Below are 17245 nucleotides of genomic sequence, written 5' to 3'. Positions count from 1 at the left end.
AATTTATACGTTACATCTAAGCCTCCGCTTCTTTTCAGAGTGTTTTGTTCTTATATGTCCCGTGTTTGCTATTACCTTGTATGCTCCAGAAATGAATTTCCAAATCCAGAATGTTTGTAGTAGACTCTGTCCTTATAGTAGTCCTTATTTTTTTAATATAAATTGCACATTAACTTTGTGGCCCTTTACGAACATGGGTTTCAGACTGTGAACCTTTGGACAGTTTTTGATGACATCAGGCTGATTAGGTGAAACAGAACAAACTGGAGAAGTCGGATACTGAGACCTTTTACATACTTAGTAATTCTAGTCACTCCACAGTCAAACAATTGCTCGCTATCACTTGGACCGGTTGCAAATCAAGTTTTCGGCGACGTTTTTGATTCCAATATTGGAGCTGTGCCTCCATGAACCTCTTCACCCATTACAAAAACCTTGTCAGTGTTCAACTCCTCGCTAGTAAATTGCCTGTAAACGGTCCCAAAGGGAACCAACCTTAGTCGTTATTCTCTTTGTATATCAACGATTTAGGCTACAGGAGGTTTGACTAACGAGACGATGAATTTGTCAAAAAATTATGAATTTACTGAGGTCTGCTGGCAGTTATGGGCAGGCGGCCGAATTCATTAAGATGGGGCCAGAGGAGTGGAAGCTCGGTGTCATTCACACAGTCTACAAAAAGGGCGACGGACTGGAATGCTCGCATTTTCGTGCCATCACAGTCCTTAATGCCGCCTGCAAGATCCTGTCCCAGATCCTGTTCTGCAGACTTGCGCCTCTTGCTACAAATGTTGTCGGCAACTACCAATATGGGTTTGTTGGAGGCAAATCCACCAACAACCAAATTTTCACTTTACGGCAGATCCTCCAGAAATGCCGAGAGCGCCAAATTCCTACGCATCACCTGTCCATCGACATCAAGACGGCCTACGACATCATAGACCGGAATAAGCTACGGAACATCATGTAGCGGTACCACTTCTCTGCCGGAATCGTTCGAATCTCAATCTCTGCTCTTCAACATCGCCTTTGAAGGTGTCATTCGAAGCGCGGGCCTAGACAACGAGATCTGTGGCACGATCTTCTACCTGTCTCTCTTATTTCTTTGCTTTGCTGATGACATCGCCATCATCGACAGGACAACAGCGAAGGTGTGTGAGGCGTAAACCCAACTCATACGCGAAGCAGCGAGATTTGGATTTAGAATCAATGCGACTGAGACGAAGTACCTACTTGCCGGAGACTCGGCTTGGACCATCTGGGCGTTACTTCGGACAACGATATCAGCAGCGAAATCTGGAGACACATTGTGCTAAGGAATCGTGCATAGTATGCACTGAATACTAGGGGCTTTACCGACTGCTGATATCCAGAAGACTTCCAGAAGAATCCCAGTATATGTACATGTGTGATAGTATATGTAGTACCAAATCTATTAATAAATCAACAAAAAGACTGAAAGTGGACCTAACTCCACCAACTTATCTGATTGTGTCTTGAGATGTTCCCTAAGCAGGCAACAGGAGCAACTGGTATTGCCGTTAGATGTTAATTAGCTATCAAAACTTTAGAAACAATCTAAATGTGTTCTCTTGGTCAACCGGCACCAGGTTCTTGTTACTGTTAGTACCAAATTCAGATATAGACTGAGATGAGGTGAAGTGGGAATTTCTAACATTCTTCAGGAATCGATTCCAACAAGCAGCGGAAGACAATAATCCTCACAAATCCCAAGATTGATTCTAAACTACCCTTTAGGTGCTGATTCCGCTAGTTCCACAGCATACATGAATCACGTTTTAAACCGTACACAACAAGCAATGTGCAATGTGTACCAATGTGGAGCGCCGCATGCCATTAGCAAACACAAAACCACTAGCTCTAATGTGCAGCTGCCCCTTGCAATCAGCGCAATGAGGTCATCCAGCTCCAGCAGGCTTATCAACTCGGGCGGCCACCACTATCGCAAGGTCGCGATCTTCCAGCGGATCCGCACATCCGTCGGTGGGCTGACGTGACACTCGCGCGACGCATTCTCTGTCGATCCGTCTCGCAATGCATCCTTTCGGTCCGTCGCTGCTGCTGCTGCTATCGTTCGCTACGGTGAACGGTGCGTTTCTATCCAATCTAAACGCCACCTGCTTCCGGTGCATCTGCGACGCTTCCACCGGTTGCAGCACGTCCACCACCTGCAGACAGTCGGTGAGCTAAAGTGGCAGGCCTGTGAAGGTAAGCTTAACACTGATCCTATTCGTGCGTTGCTCCCCTGCAGTACTGTGGTCCGTTCTCCATCTCGCGCGCCTACTGGATGGATGCGGGCAGGGTGGTCCTGCCGGCGGACGAACCGACCCGCTGGGGTGCGTTCGAGGACTGCGCGAACGATTACGACTGCGCGACCGGCATCGTGACGCAGTACATGGAAAAGTACGGCACCGACTGCAACGGGGACGGGCTGGTGGACTGCGTCGACTACACGATGCTGCACGTGAACGGTGGGCCGCGCTGCCAGGGTGCGCTCGGTGGCACGTTCGCCAGCCGGTTCTACCAGTGTTTGCGCGAGGGTAAGCGCGATTCGAGTCGAACTTTCGGATAGTACTAGCCCAGAATGAATAGCCGGGGACCGGGACATACTGTACGCAAGCCCCAAAGCGCTACTCGCGCGATGGGTCGGTAGCAATTGCATTGCACTGCATAGTAGCTGGTATAATTGGAAACCTGTTCTGTTCTGTTTTTGTTTCTGTCTCTGCAAGCCCAAACACTAATTAAGTTCAACAAAGCACACACACACTGCTTCTCTCGATGTGCGAAAACAAGTAAACGTACCAATATATATATATGTGTGTATAATAATAATAATAATAATAAACAAACAAACCTAATGAGATAAATTCACGATCGCGCGATTGGAATAAATGTTGCATTAGCATTAGCGAAGATTAGCAGCCGTCTCCTTCAGTCTCAGGCCCCACCCAAGGGCGGGGCGTTTGCTGCCGCTCGGTAAGTAACATCGTTGCTCTCGCCCTTGGACACCCCCCAATGCTCTCTGGCCAGCGACAAAGGAGCAGGCGACGAACCCGCCCGCCACTCACATCTCACCGTAAATGTAGCCGAGCGCTTCCGACGCACTCACCCTCACCGTGGTACACTCGTCCTTCAGCAGGAGCGATATTTTGTGCCCAATCTGCTCCATGTGCTGGCACTTGACGTTCGCATTCTGACAGTGGAGCAGTCCTGAAACCGGTTTAGAAAAATTAAAAAAAAAAAATCCCGATTAGTTTTTTGCACGCTTCGGCTAAACACTCGACTCACCGATAAGTATTGCCGCGTTGCCGCGTATCTCGGGCCACTGGCTGCGCAGCAGTGGCAGACAGGCGTCGATAAAATCATTGATCCACTCCTGCAACTCTTCGCCCTGTAAAAAAAAGCAAGCGTGAGAAAGAAAACAAACATCACTGCAAGCCCCGCACTTACGATCAGCTTGACGAAATCCTTGAGAAAGACGGCACACTGCAGCTGGCCGTGCTCGAGCAGATGGTTCTGGGCGAGCGCATTCATCTTGGCCGTGCCGAGCAGGGCGCACACGTTCTTGAGCGTAATCTTGCACGCCCGCGCAATCATGCTGTTCTGCTCGCACAGATGGAGCAGCAGCGAGCAGAGGTTCGCGCGCAGCTGCTCCACCAGCGACTCGGACACGTCCGCCCCGTCATGCTGCCCGGCCCCCTCACCGGCCGGCAGCTGCTTCAGCTTCAGCCCGCACAGATCGCCGAACAGCAGGATGGCGGACTCGCGCAGCTCGGTCGAGCTTTTCTCGAAGAACGGCCGGATGCGGATGGCGGACGACACCTGGAACGGTTCGAACTTGGCCGGCTCGATCGCCTGCAGCACCCGGGACAGGCCGCGCATGCTGTCGAGCGGGATGTTGATGAAGCAGCGCTCGTTGTAGTCCTCGATCCCCTTCAGCAGCGAGGTCAGACACATCGTCGCGTACTTGTCGATGTCGTGCCGGGTCAGGCTGCACACGTACGCCAGCCCGCGGATGCTCAGCCCGCGCACCAGCGGGTTCGGATCGTTCAGCGACGACTCGAGGCTGAGCATGATGACCGAGGCCGTCTCGCCGTACGGCTGCAGCGGCACCAGGTGCGCGTAGAAGCCGGTCGACGCGATGCGCTGCGTGTCGTACGGGCTGCTCACGTACCGGCTCATCGTGGTGACGAGCTGGCGCATCAGGGCGGAGTTGATGCCGACCTCGCTCGCCGTCGCCACGCCGAGCGGCGTCAGTATCTCGATGAAGCTGTTCAGATCGGTGCTGGCGGCCAGATCGGGACAGACGGCCAGCACGAGCGAGATCTGCTGCATGCCGAGCGTGTCCAGGAAGGTTTGGAACGCGTCGAGCACGATCTGGCACGGGCTCAGCTTGGCCGCGGCCGCCTCTCTGCCCGTACCGCCCGGCGCCCCGTTCGCTTTCGCGCCCCGCCGGCTGCCACCCTTCGGGATGGTCACGTTGCCGGCGGCGTTCGGCTGCGCCAGCACACTGTACGGCGGCAGCAGCGTAATGTAGGAGGCGAGCGTGGAGAGCAGCATGCAGAAGATCTCGGGAAACCGGGACTGCATCTCGCTCTTCAGCTCCGCGCACGCGAACATCTCGCGCAGCACGCACACGATCGCGAACGGGTGCAGCGTGGCGGTGCGCGCCGCATCATCGGTCGGATCCGGCTGCTGCTGCTGCTGCTGCTGCGGCTGCTCGTACAGGCAGGTGGAGGTGACGGCACCGATGAAGTTGTCCAGGATGATACCGCTCAGGTCCGCGTCCATCGTGAGCGTCTTCCAGTACTCGATCACGTGCCTGAGTTGAAAAGGAATTGGTGAAAGCGAGAGTCATTACAAGCAAGCCTCAGATAACATAAAGCACAATAAGGAAATAAATAAATAAGTACAGTGAGTGCAAAAAGTATTCGTCTAGCTGTATATTCTACAGAACTAGGCTAATAATGACCGCAATAGGCATGGGACTGTGATAGTAGAGATAAGGTGTAATGGACAGACCATCAATTTACACGTTTTGCTAACAAAATAATAGCAAATATTGTACAAAGGCAACTAAAACACTTAAAAAAACTGTTGAACGCGCGCTGTTAATCGTTTTCGTCTGCTTTTTGCCTCTTCTTCGCTGGCCTTCGACTCATCTTCTTAGCTTTCGACTCATCTTAAATATCAGTTAGACGAATACTTGTTGAACTCACTATAAATCAAAGTGTACGGGATTGGTCGTGCCTTCGAAGACTGTCTTCCTCGTAGGCTCAATTTGTCTACCATATATCTCTCTTTCTAAATTTAATTGTATGCCAAAAAAAAAAAAATTGTGCTGTAAAATGTTATGAGATGTTCACCAACAAAAACAATGAACATAGCCGTGGTAGCTTGATGCTCATTGCTGATACTCAATGAAAGTACGTCATGACATGACGACACATGACGACATGCGAATGCTTGTGTCAACCGCGATACTCTAACTCTCAACCTAAGCTTAATGCCGTCACAAGCAGAATCATGACTTTTTCTGGCTGTGAACAGTGCATAAACAGCAATGACTGAAACGAAGCTCAAATCAGCTTACGTACACATCTGAGATGATCAGAGGGTGAGACTCAAACAGTTGTTGCGACCATCACATGCCTGGTCATTTTGCTGCTTGTCTGCGCCAAGTATATTCCAAGAAGGTCGTGATCATCACCGACAGAAAATGTCATGACCAAGTGATCGTCACAATAGAGCTCGTGACGCTGACATTATTTAGTTTCAGCTAAAATTTGTCATGACTATGTCAATGACATATTGCAGAACTGATCACAATAAAAAAAAAGTCATGACATAGTGGCTGACCAAGCGTTGGTTGCAAAAATGGACACACCAATCGTGATTATCAATATTGAGTAGGTGACGCTAACACGGATCGTGTCAGGCCCTAGTCTTGCAATTGAAGCGGGCCCCAGCCCTTAAAGTAGAATGTGAAAAAAGACCTTGAAAATCGATTTAATGGTCATTAGCTCATAATTATGAGACGTCTACTTGGAAATTCTACATCGTTTTCGCTCAATCGGTATTAAAAATGATGTTCGTACACAGAACAAAATACAAATTGCCGTCCCAAACTTCTCGTGTGCCTTTAGAATCGAGTGAAATGATAAAACAGGGCTGATAGAATTCTAAATGAAAATTACAGTGGACAATAGCGAGCATCATATCTTAGCTAGTTTCTCTTCTCTTAAGAAGTCGTTCGCATAATGGTTTAATTTTAATTCTAATTCTAATTTAAATACTCCACAAATACTTCCTTGAACGAGCAACATTCTGAATAACGCCTCGTTATGCGAGAGAATATATAAATTAATAAAAATATATCGTGCTGCTACGAATGACTCAATATTAAAAAGAAATGTTTTTTAAGGAACCTAAACTTAGCAAAAATATAACGAAAACCCCTGTTTCGTTGCAATGATTGCAATGATATTTGGAGTCAAATTCCTACAGTATGATAAAATATTGTTGTTTTTACGGTTATAACAATGTTGATACCTGAATACATCTGGTATAGAATCGATTTTAATATTCAAAGAAAATTACACTGGAGTCGAGTTGAATCAAAACTTTTAAGAGTGAAGATGAACTTATAGACAGAAAATAACAATGTATTGTAATGTTAGGGCCTACCAGAGGTCCAACACACTTTAAATTGATTGTAGTGCATCACGGCAAACAAGTAAAAATTCATAAACGGTATGGCCAGTCACTAAAAGAGAAGAATTTCAATAAAACCACGTCATGAACATTTTCCAATCTGTTACCCAAATAAATTCCTAAAAACTTCCCTTTCACGTATTCCTGCCTTCACAAAAAAAAACCCGGTCACTGCCTGCCAACCACCAGAAAGTTCCACCAAAACGGCCGGTGCCGACATACTTACTCTTCCAGCGGCAAACACTGTGTGAGAATCTCGTTGCACACCAGCTTCGGGTGGTGTTTGGTGAGCGCCAGTATCGATTTCAGTATCGTCGTTTTGGCCCGCGGTACTTCACAGATTTTGACAGCCTGCGGGAAAAAAAAACCCCAAGAGAACAAATCAAAACACAAATAAAATTAGCTCTAACGTCCCCTCTGAAACACTCACGTAGAGACACTCCTTCACCAGCTCCGGGATCGCGTGGAACATCTCCGAGCCCTTGACGTGCATGAAAAACTTGAGCACGTACGACGCCCCGATCACCGAGCTCGGCTCGGGATCGCTCACGCTGTACAGCAGACACTTGCTGAACTGCACGTACTGGTAGCTGGACAGGCGCTGGGCGATGATGCGCGCCAGCTCGGCCGCCAGCCGGTAGATGTCCTTCGCGTCGTCCGTCACGATCTCGTCCCGGATGCGGTCGAGCTCGCCGACCCACTCGACGCTGCTGTCCGCGACCGTGAGCGTCTCGTACACGCACGCAATCTCCAGTATCTTCTTCAGCACGTCCACCGCCGTCTGCCGGACGGTCGCGTTCGAGTCGATGCAGCGCGGCACCATCTTGCCGAGCATGCTGCCGGTCTGGTTGAACTTGGACGGCGCCTCGCACCCGATCTTCATCGACCGCATGTACACCTCGAGCGTGCTGTTGTAGACGTGGCAGGCGCAGATGCGCACCTCGCCGTTCCGGTCCTTCAGCCACTTCTCCAGTATCGAGTGCACGTCGTCCAGGCAGGCGGGCGACGCGTTCTGCTGCACCAGCACGGTGCGTATGAACTGGTTCACCTCGGGCAGGGAGCGGTTGAGGAAGCGGGCCAGATAGCTGGTGCGCGCATCGTCCTCGGTCGTGTCCAGGCGTGACTTTAGGTTCTGCGCGGTGGTGAAGAAGTAGAAGCAGATCGCGTTCAGCAGCCCGTTCACGTCGAGGTTCTGCTCCTCGGCGCTCAGCTGCACCAGCACGGTCGCGAGCTGTATGATGGACGGCAGCAGCGGCAGATACTCGTTCGCACTGTCCGCCGTGATCGTCATGCAGATGCGGTGCAGATCGGCCCGGTTCCGCTCGCTCGCCAGCCGCTCGTCGCCGTCCGACGGCGACAGGACGGCGGTCAGCGCGAGCAGCGTCTTCAGCACCAGCTGCCGCACGAACAGCTCCTTGCTGTCGAACTGCGCGATCAGGTAGCGCACGACCGCGTCCGTGTAGTGCTGGGCGATCGCGTCCTTCGGCGCCCGGCCCACGATCACGTGCAGCGACTGCAGCGCGAGCACCTTCAGCTTGTACGCTTCCAGCTCGCGCGCACTGTCCTTGATGAAGTTCAGGTTGGCGAAGAAGCTGCTCGACTTCTTCACCGCCCCGTCGTCGATCACGAGCGCCGTCAGCTTGCCCATCACCCGGTCCAGATGCTCGACCGCGGCGTACCCGAGCGCCTCGGCGTAGTCCTGCATCAGCCGCTCGTACTCCTCGGTCGGCGCGTGCTTGTCCGCCTTCTCGCCCTTCGCCAGCGCCACGATCAGGTCGAGCTTGTTCTCGATCAGATGCTCGTCGCGCGTGTGGCACAGACAGACGCCGAACACCTTCACCAGCATGCGCCGCTCCTGGTCGAGCGGCGGCACCCGGAACTCGGCCGCCTGTCCCGGCCCACCGGCGCCACTGCCTCCTCCTCCTCCTCCTCCGCCGGCGCTTCCTCCACTCCCGCCGCCGCTCGCCGGCTGGTACAGGGGCAGCTGGTGGAACATCTCCGCGATGACGCCCTCCACGAACGAGTACTCGTCCACGTCGCGTATCGTTTCCTGCACGAACGCAAACAGCAGCGCAAAGTAGCGCTGCTCGTCGATGCCGCCCGCCAGCTCGGCCTGCAGCGCGCCGAGCAGCTCGCCCCACAGCGGCACCAGATGGCGGTACAGGCTCCCCGCGTAGCTTTTCAGAAACGCCAACAGATGCTGTATCCGCCCCTGCTCGCCAAAGTTCCCGAGCAGCGCGAGCGTCCGCACAAACACTGCGATCGGGCGGAGCGGCGGCGGCGCCCCCGACTGTGCCTCATCGCCCAGCTCCACACCCCCTCCACCGTCCGACTCGTCGAACGGGTTGTCGCTGTGCCGGTCGGGAGCGGCGGCGGCGGCGGCGGCGGCGGCGTGCAGCCCCAGCTCCGGGTCCTTCGCGTACAGGTTCGCCAAACACTTGCCGATCGTGCCGCAGATGTCGGTGTACTCGTAGCGCATGTACGCCTGCAGCAGCTCCGCCCGCAGCATCCGGTCGACCGTGCCGACCGTCGACGACAGGATGTGCATCGTGTCGTGGCAGGCGCGCTGAAACTCCTGGTGCTCCTCCGCGCTGCCGTGGTCGAGGTTGAGCTTGGCCGGCCGGCAGCTGCACCGGATCAGGAAGGCGACAAACTCCCGGTCGCGCACAAAGTTCTTCTGCATGAAGGCGACCACCGTGCGCAGCAGCACGATCCGCACCTTGACCGGTTTCTCCGTCGCGAGCAGCCCCCGCAGGATGGCGGTTATCTCCGGCAGCTTGTCGCGCACGACCGGCTCGGACGTGTTGGTCAGGTGCGTCACCACCAGCAGCGACTTGATGCGCTCCCGCTCGCTGTTGTTGCGCAGGTGGATCAGCAGTATCTCGATGATCTTCTCCCCGTACTCGGGCGCTAGCAGATCGAAGCAGCGCAGCACCTCGAAGTGCCCCTTCACCGTCTGCGGCTTGTCGTAGTCCGGGCTGACGCACACCAGATCGAACAGGCAGCCGACGAGCGTGTCCGCCATCGGGGCGAGCAGCTTCGAGTCGAGCTGCAGCACCGTCTTGATGATCGACGCCAGGTACTGCGTGACGGCGCTGCGGTCCAGGCTCTTCCGGTACAGGGCCAGCACGCTCGGGACCGTTTTCGCCAGGTTGTCGCTCACCCGCTCGACCGGCAGCAGCGGGTACATGTACGCGAACGCATTCAGCACCTCGCCGGTCAGCTTCGGTTCGCGCGACGCCAGCCACTGGGCGTGAAAGTGGTCGTACACGATCGACACCTCGTCCTGGATCTCGTACCGCACGCCCGTCTTCATCGGCGTCTCCTCGTTCGGGTTCTGGCGCTGGTACTCCTGGTACTCGGAGAACGCCTCGCAGAACCGCCCGATCGCGTACGCGTACGCCTGCCGCAGAAAGTCCTGCCGCACCGCCGACAGCGTCGGCAGCATCAGCGCCAGGATCGGCTTAATGTACGGCACCGTGTCGAGCGTGTTGGCCGTCGCGAGCGCCCCCACCGACTGCACGATCATAAAGTTGCCGAGCTGGTTCTGCTCCAGGTGCTTCACGAAGATTTCCATTATCTCTTTGCAGTAGCGCCGCCCGACCGCGACCAGTATCTCCCGGCACGGGTTCTGCACCGAGGCGTTCTGCTCGGTCAGCTTCATGATTTCCGCCATGCTGTACTGGATGCACTTGGAGGCGGTGTTCGGATCGATCACGTCGATCAGATTCGTTGCAATGTACGAGATTACTCTGCGAAGGAGAGAGAGAGAGAGAGAGAGGACAATGGGAAAGAAATAGTGTATGAGTATTTCCGTTCGTTCCAATCATCGCGCCCAAATCGAAGCAGCATGGCAAAGGGAGCAGCAAAAAAAAGGAAAGGATCGAGGTCATTCAATATACGACGCGCTGATTAAAGCTTATCGCAGAACCTTTTTTTTGCCGCGGTTGGAATTTTTGGACAAGTCACAGAGATTGAGGGCTGACCATTCCCGAGCTCTCTTCACAGAAATCGATCTCAGCTTGCCCGTCTGCCTTTCTGCATTAGTGTTGGGTTTCATGACTCTTTCGTTGAGATTCATTCATATGAATCTTCAGCGATGAGTGATTCGAATTTCGAGTCAAATCTTCAAAGATTTACTTAGAAACTCCAAGTATTCATAAATCTCGAAAGTTTCACGAATCTTCAAAGATTCTTGAATCTCTAAATATCCATGAATCTCTAAATATCCATGAATCTCCAAGGATTCACGAATCTCGAAAATTTCACGAATCTTCACAGATTTTTGAATCTCTAAATATCCATGAATCTCGCAAGATTTACGAATCTTCATAGATTCTTGAATCTCTAAATATCCATGAATCTTCAAGGATTCGTGAATCTCGAAAGATTTACGAATCTTCAAAGATTCATGATCTATAAGATAATCTATAAGATTCATAAATCCATTAACCTTTAAGTTGGCAACCGGATACCCGGGTATTTTTTTCAACTTCGAACTGCAATAACTTTTGATTCATTGCTTTTATTCACCTGAAATTTTCCGTAGTCTCTCAACTTTTAATTTATGATTTTTTGATGCATAAATTGTAATTTTAAACAGCCTGTAAGTATTTTATTTTGATTTTTTTTAAACTTTACCACGTAAGTTGGCAACCAGCATACCCGGGTATTCCATACATTTTGTATGGAGAATGACGTTTCTCTTCTTCCTCTTTTCGTATTGTGCTTATTTTCGAGTCAAATTCAAGCGATTCCAAATTTCAATTTGAACGTTATTTTTATAATAAAATGAAAAAACTTAATAAATAAATGAAATAGAAGAGAATATCTGGTCGGCATTACTTGCTTACAGCATTAAAATATAGAAAGCATTGTTTACCTATGAAAATCGTCACTTTTTTGCATCAAAACGTGTGGAATACCCGGGTATGCCGGTTGCCAACTTACGTGTGTAAATCTGGTTGCCAACTCTACGGTTAAAATCCATACATCTCCAGGGATTCCTTAATCTATCAAAATACTGAATTTACGTGATCCCGCCTAACAACATGCCTGTCGTGGGTTCCAGCCTCGCATGGACCGTCTCCCCGTAGCAAAACAAACTATCCGGCTGCGTGGTACTGCCAAGAAGTAGCGAAAGCCTCTATAGGCTGGCATGACCACGTAGGTTGTTACGCCAAGAAGAAGAAGAATAATAAAAAGCTCAAACTCTATGAATGTTTAGAATCCGTGGAGATTCATTAAGATTTCGAGATATAAGAATCTGTTGAGAATCTTCAGAACCTTTTGAGATTCATTAATCTTTAGAAATTCATGACTCGTTCGAGATTCGTGTATCTTTCTAATCGAGATTCAGATTCATTGACTCATTCCAAAGATTCATTCCGATTCATGAATCAGAACCAGATTTACCCAACACTAGCCTGCTTCGATACCACGGTGGGGGTTGTTCGCGTTTTACACCTTGCTCGCAAACACTTACCTCAGTATGATGAGGGTGTGTGTGTCGCCCAGCTTGGGGTGCTTCTTCCGGTAGTCGCAGAACACTTCTACGATTTCATCGTGCCGCCGCTTCGCGATGCGGATCAGGGACGCCTCGGTCGTGGTGCGCAGCAGCTCCTCCTTGTCGTTCAGGCTGTCCAGCAGGCTGGTGACGACCGCTACCGATATATGCATTGTTGTTGTTGATTGTTATTGAACGATTCGATTAATTTAGCACACAAACTAACACACACACACACACACACACACACAGAGGGGGACGAAGGGAAAGCGTTTCACAAAGCGTCCGTAAACCACCCGGACGAATGTCGAGCGTCTGGACGGATGGGGAGCAAGCAACCGATTGGCGTGCAACCTCAACCCCTCTGGCCACGCTGCCTTTTTTCGAAGAATACTCGGCCCCATTGTATTTCTTTTTTTTTTGTTTTGTTGTTCGTTTGTTAATTATTTTTGTGTAGCACCGTATTTTTCTCCCAGTGTCGTTCTGGGCAGGGGAACAAATTTTCGCCCCCTGATAAGAGCGGTTCCCCCTTCTCCTTCGAAAGCCAGAACGAGCCGCAACAAAAACGAAAGAAAGAAGGAAAAAACACACACACACACACACACACAGGCGCGCGGCCTAATCCGGCCTGCCACACATTCTTGGCGCACTTACTCACCGATTAGATGCTGGTCCTGCTTGATAACGGGCACCGGGGAGGCCTTCCTGCCCTCCTCCGCGCGGTGCTCCGGGTGCTGCTTTTCCATCGTGCTCTCTCTGTCGCGCGCACTCTCTCTCTCTCTTTTCGCGTTGTAATTACGCCTCAGCCTCCAGACGACGGCGAAAAAATCGGGTTCCGGTTGACTGCACACAGCCACACACACGCACGTCACAGACAAAAAATCCCACAACAACGACAACCACTGCCACTGGGGCTTCTCTGATTTTGGTTTTCCGGGCGTCGGTCGTGCTTCGTCGTTGTGCAAAGACAGCGGCCGCTCCGTGACAAACAAGTTTGTTTTGATTTTTGTCGGGCCCTGATGCGTCCTGCGTAGAACGTGAAACGTCAAATTCAGCTGATGCGACAGCTGGGCAGGAAAATAAAGCCTCTCGTCCTCTCTTCTCCCTCCCCCTTTTTCTTGTCGCCTGTGCTCGCTGGGAGGGATGGTGTAATGGTGCAACGACCAACACAATGCAGCATTTGTGGTTTTTGTTGTTCTTTTTTGTATTTAATTTTTACACATTTGAATAATTTTAGCTTAAAACAATACGAAAAAAATATTCCAGACTACCTGCTGGAGGCTTGGAGGCTTACCATTTTTATAGAAATAAAAAAAAAAGTACTTTACAAAACTTTCTCAGCGAAATTACTCTTGGGGTGTTTGCAACAGTATATTACACGCCTAATATAATTTTTTCAGATTTTTTCTACCAGTAACTACACAGAAAAACGATTTTTCCATTTGAATAAAAACCGTTACAGCACCAGTTACATTGGAACATTGGAATTTTATAAAATTGCGTCATTACGACGAATGCTTAATTTCCTATAAGATAATTGTTTAACACTTTTTTACTGAGCCAACATTGAAAAGAGTTTGCATTTAAACATTGTGTTTGTATGTTATTTGATGCTGACGTTCCTCTACCAGGACGGGTTATATTTAACGGGTTTAAATTAACATTTTTTATGTTTTTTTTTTAATGTCTATTGAAGCTTTTTTTTACTATTTAAACTGCTGTCATTTTGCACTACAAAAGAACGCCAAAAAAAAACACCATGTATATGGTACAGTGGCCATGGCGAATACTGTATTTGAAAATTAGAGTCGCTCTCCTTTCGCTGTTGCGCCAGGCTCGAAGGCACGCAACAAAAATCATGTGATATTTATTTTGATTTTTTTTCTCTAACTGGAATTTTCATACACACTGCTGGAAGCAATACCGGTCGATGCATGAAATCTAGTTTTGATTGGACTTTTTTTTATCTCAATAACCAAATTTAAATCTCTACGTTTGGCATACCTGATTTTGGTTATATTATATGTTCATGATTTACTATTCAAGATAGTGAAATTGTCTTAAAGATACGTTAAAGATTTTTTTTTTAAATTAAAAGCCATTTGAAAATCAAAATCATACCCGTGTTTCGGGTCAAAGAACGACTTGAAGTGCTGGAAGATTATTGAATGCAACGATTTAAAAGGCACGGGATGAAACAAGTACTTTTTCTAAAAAAATATCCAAGCAGCCAGCTATCCGAGTTGCCCTGAATTATGCTTCAAAAAAGTACTGAAAAAATAATAAACTTTGAAATTGAACCATAAATCAAAAAACATCTGAAGCCCAACATCTATTCGACCAGGCCTTCAATTGAGAGCAAAAAAACGCACTTGAACTATAAATAACCGTTGAAGGGATGAATAATGAACCCCTTTCGGCAACGATCCACAAACTGTTGAAATGCTCATTGGCGGTATATCAAATTACACTCCCGAAGAACGTGGGTCACCGAAAGACACACGTCGCTGTACAATCCTTTTCCCGCCCTGCATTGCCGCATTGGCGGCCGGGGGGACACGGAGCGTTGCAAAAGCTTTCGTTTGATTGTGGTGAAGCCGGGGAAACCCTGGAGCAGCTTGGCGTTTGCGTCGTGCTGGTTGTTTTGTGCAAGTGAGCACAAATTCTATTTTCGTACCACCTTGCCCGGAACGCCCCGGTTTTGGTTTGCCCGCTTGGTTTGGTTTCGAAGCATTGCTGCTTGTTTTTTTTCTTTTCCACTGCTTTCGGGCAGATCGGCTCCGTCGACCCAACAAAAACGCAACGTCCGGTTGAACGAGGGGTTGAATTGATGGGGGGGGGTTTACGATTTATTGTGCTTCGCCTTCCACTGCTCCAGCCAGTCACGCACGCGCTCGACCGTCGCGTCCAGATCCGCCGCCGTGTCGCTCGTCACCTCGTGGATGATCTCCTTCCGGTACGCGTCCCGCGCCTCGTCCAGCGGTATCTGGAAGATTTCGCACTCCATGTTCGACTTGATCTTGCGCTCGCCGTACTCGCGCGCCTGCAGCCGGTCGTACAGCAGCGAGGTCGAGCAGCGGACGACCCAGACCGACGCGAACCAGCGCTCCGGGAAGAACTCCGAGCTGTGGTACTCGACCGCGCAGCCGCCCTCCTGCATCAGCGGCTCGAGATGGTCGAGCAGCCGGTCCTCGTCCAGCACCGGGCACTCGAACTCCTCGTCGTACTCCTCCACGAACTTGTGCTCGGTCACGATCTCGCTCACGTTCTGCCACCGGAAGCCGAGCTTGTCCGCCAGCTGCCGGCACAGTTCCGACTTACCCGTGCCGGGCGTACCTGTGCGTGCGGGTGGGAGCAAAAAGCGGCAAATCAGTCCAGTGATTTTGGGGGGGTAAATGATGAAAGGAAAGGCCGGGAAATGTTAACACGCACCTGTCACGAGAATGTTGGGCAGCACCATCGTGGAACGTGCGTGCTGTGATTGTGTGTGTGTGTGTGGTTGTGTACTGCACGCGGTGTACCGCATCAACAGCAACACATTTCACCGCGATGCGCTCCCCCTACAAAAAGAGCTTGTTTTTCTTCTTAAGATTTAGCAGATATAGGATGCTCCGACGACGCCTCGATGCCACTGTTTGTCAATTCTGGAGAAAAAATGAATTTCTTTCCAATCGTACCCGTTTGGCTGGTGGAATGCTTATAGCGGCACCGACGACAAACACATGCAATACACACTTGGCAACTGGACCAACTGCCAGCCAAGGTAAATAGAGGCGCTCGTGCGCTTACGTCAAACTGACACAGTGGGGTAATAGCCGGACATAGGAAATTTTATTTTTTCTCGTAAAAAAATTAAATACAATTCCGATCGCACTTGGGCGAAATTTAGAAGTATGCTCGTTTTACAGAGGGTAGTGTGTAGTATTGCGTTAAATTTATCCTTCAAAAACAAAAACAAAATAGTACAAACTGATTCTTAAACGGTAGATTTAAATTTCGAACCAAAAAGGGATAGGTTGCCGACTTTAATTTTGTATCGAGCCGAAAAACACACTGCCTGCTTTGTTATTACACGTTCGCTTCGATTACGGGCTTACTATTTATCGAAATAAATATTGCTACTATATGAGTAAAGTTTCTGCTTGTTGTAAATATCACGTCACAGTTCATCTTCGCCTTCTTCTCTCTCTCTCTCTCTCTCTCTCTCTCTCTCTCTCTCTCATTGGAATCTTTGCTCTGGTCACTGGTGTCATTTTTTTGCTTCGGTACAACAAACTAAACGTACTATTTAAATGCAGCTTTGCGCTCCTTAGCTAATCTTAAGTGTGTTGCTATCAGTAGTGATTAGTGTTTTTGGCAACTTGTATGGACAATGGTGAGATGAGAAAAACAAGGTTCTAACATATTAGCTATTCTGGCTATTGCATTGTGCTGTTCGCTTCTAGTTACTTGTGTGATGGTTTACTGAGTATATGGCGCTTACGGTGTGTGCAGTGGCAAACAAAATGATCCTGTCGTTTAACGTGTTTTTCTCTTTCGAAGTGTGTACTGTCCGTCCTGTAATTACTCTCTAAATGTCCGTTTCGATGCCTAATGCATTGTCGAAACAATATATAAACAAAAAAAAAAACTAACAAAGGAAAAGAATACTCGCGGACCCGAACGCGTTGCATTTTTTTTAGGCTTGTTAGAGGCCTACGCTATTTGCAGACATACTAGTAGACAGTTGAAAATGGATAATGATAATATGGCTTTCTTCTGACCCTTCTGGCGCGTGTACAGTTGATTAGAGTGAACGAGGATCCATGAGTGGGGAACAAAAATAAACCAAACTCTTTGAACTCTTGACTGTGTACAAAAACAAACTTTTTTGGGATTGCGAGGGACTCCATTTTCAAAACTATTTGCTCCATGCAATTAGAGCAGTTTTTTTGTATGTGGATGATGATCGCGCGGAATTACCTCTATTATCTCTCTCTCTTCTCTCTCTCTTCGCTATCTTCT

At 49.5% G+C, this 17245-nt stretch overlaps 3 protein-coding genes across 3 annotated transcripts; 1 reads left to right on the top strand and 2 right to left on the bottom strand.

Moving 5' to 3' along the window:
* The first annotated feature begins 1990 nt into the window (after positions 1–1990).
* LOC121589537 (lysozyme-like) lies at positions 1991–2607 on the top strand. Its single transcript, XM_041908567.1, has 2 exons — positions 1991–2202; positions 2273–2607. Exons 1-2 carry the CDS (start codon positions 2056–2058, stop codon positions 2591–2593), a joined length of 468 nt encoding a protein of 155 aa, XP_041764501.1. The 5' UTR covers positions 1991–2055; the 3' UTR covers positions 2594–2607.
* A 21-nt stretch (positions 2608–2628) lies between these two features.
* LOC121589335 (maestro heat-like repeat-containing protein family member 1) lies at positions 2629–13320 on the bottom strand. The gene is made up of 7 exons (XM_041908201.1): positions 12900–13320; positions 12221–12398; positions 7166–10487; positions 6962–7086; positions 3472–4843; positions 3310–3412; positions 2629–3231 (listed from the first exon to the last, which is right to left on the bottom strand). The coding sequence occupies exons 1-7, from the start codon at positions 12985–12987 to the stop codon at positions 3086–3088; spliced, it is 5334 nt and encodes a 1777-aa protein (XP_041764135.1). The 5' UTR covers positions 12988–13320; the 3' UTR covers positions 2629–3085.
* A 1743-nt stretch (positions 13321–15063) lies between these two features.
* On the bottom strand, positions 15064–16009 carry LOC121589465 (adenylate kinase isoenzyme 6 homolog). Its single transcript, XM_041908448.1, has 2 exons — positions 15674–16009; positions 15064–15577 (listed from the first exon to the last, which is right to left on the bottom strand). Exons 1-2 carry the CDS (start codon positions 15765–15767, stop codon positions 15084–15086), a joined length of 588 nt encoding a protein of 195 aa, XP_041764382.1. The 5' UTR covers positions 15768–16009; the 3' UTR covers positions 15064–15083.
* Positions 16010–17245: the final 1236 nt, after the last annotated feature.

Source organism: Anopheles merus, chromosome X (assembly GCF_017562075.2).
Source record: "Anopheles merus strain MAF chromosome X, AmerM5.1, whole genome shotgun sequence".
NCBI classification, from domain to species: Eukaryota; Metazoa; Arthropoda; class Insecta; order Diptera; family Culicidae; genus Anopheles; species Anopheles merus.
The sequence above is the reverse complement of the archived record's forward strand: the minus strand, read 5'-3'. Positions and strand labels throughout refer to the sequence as shown.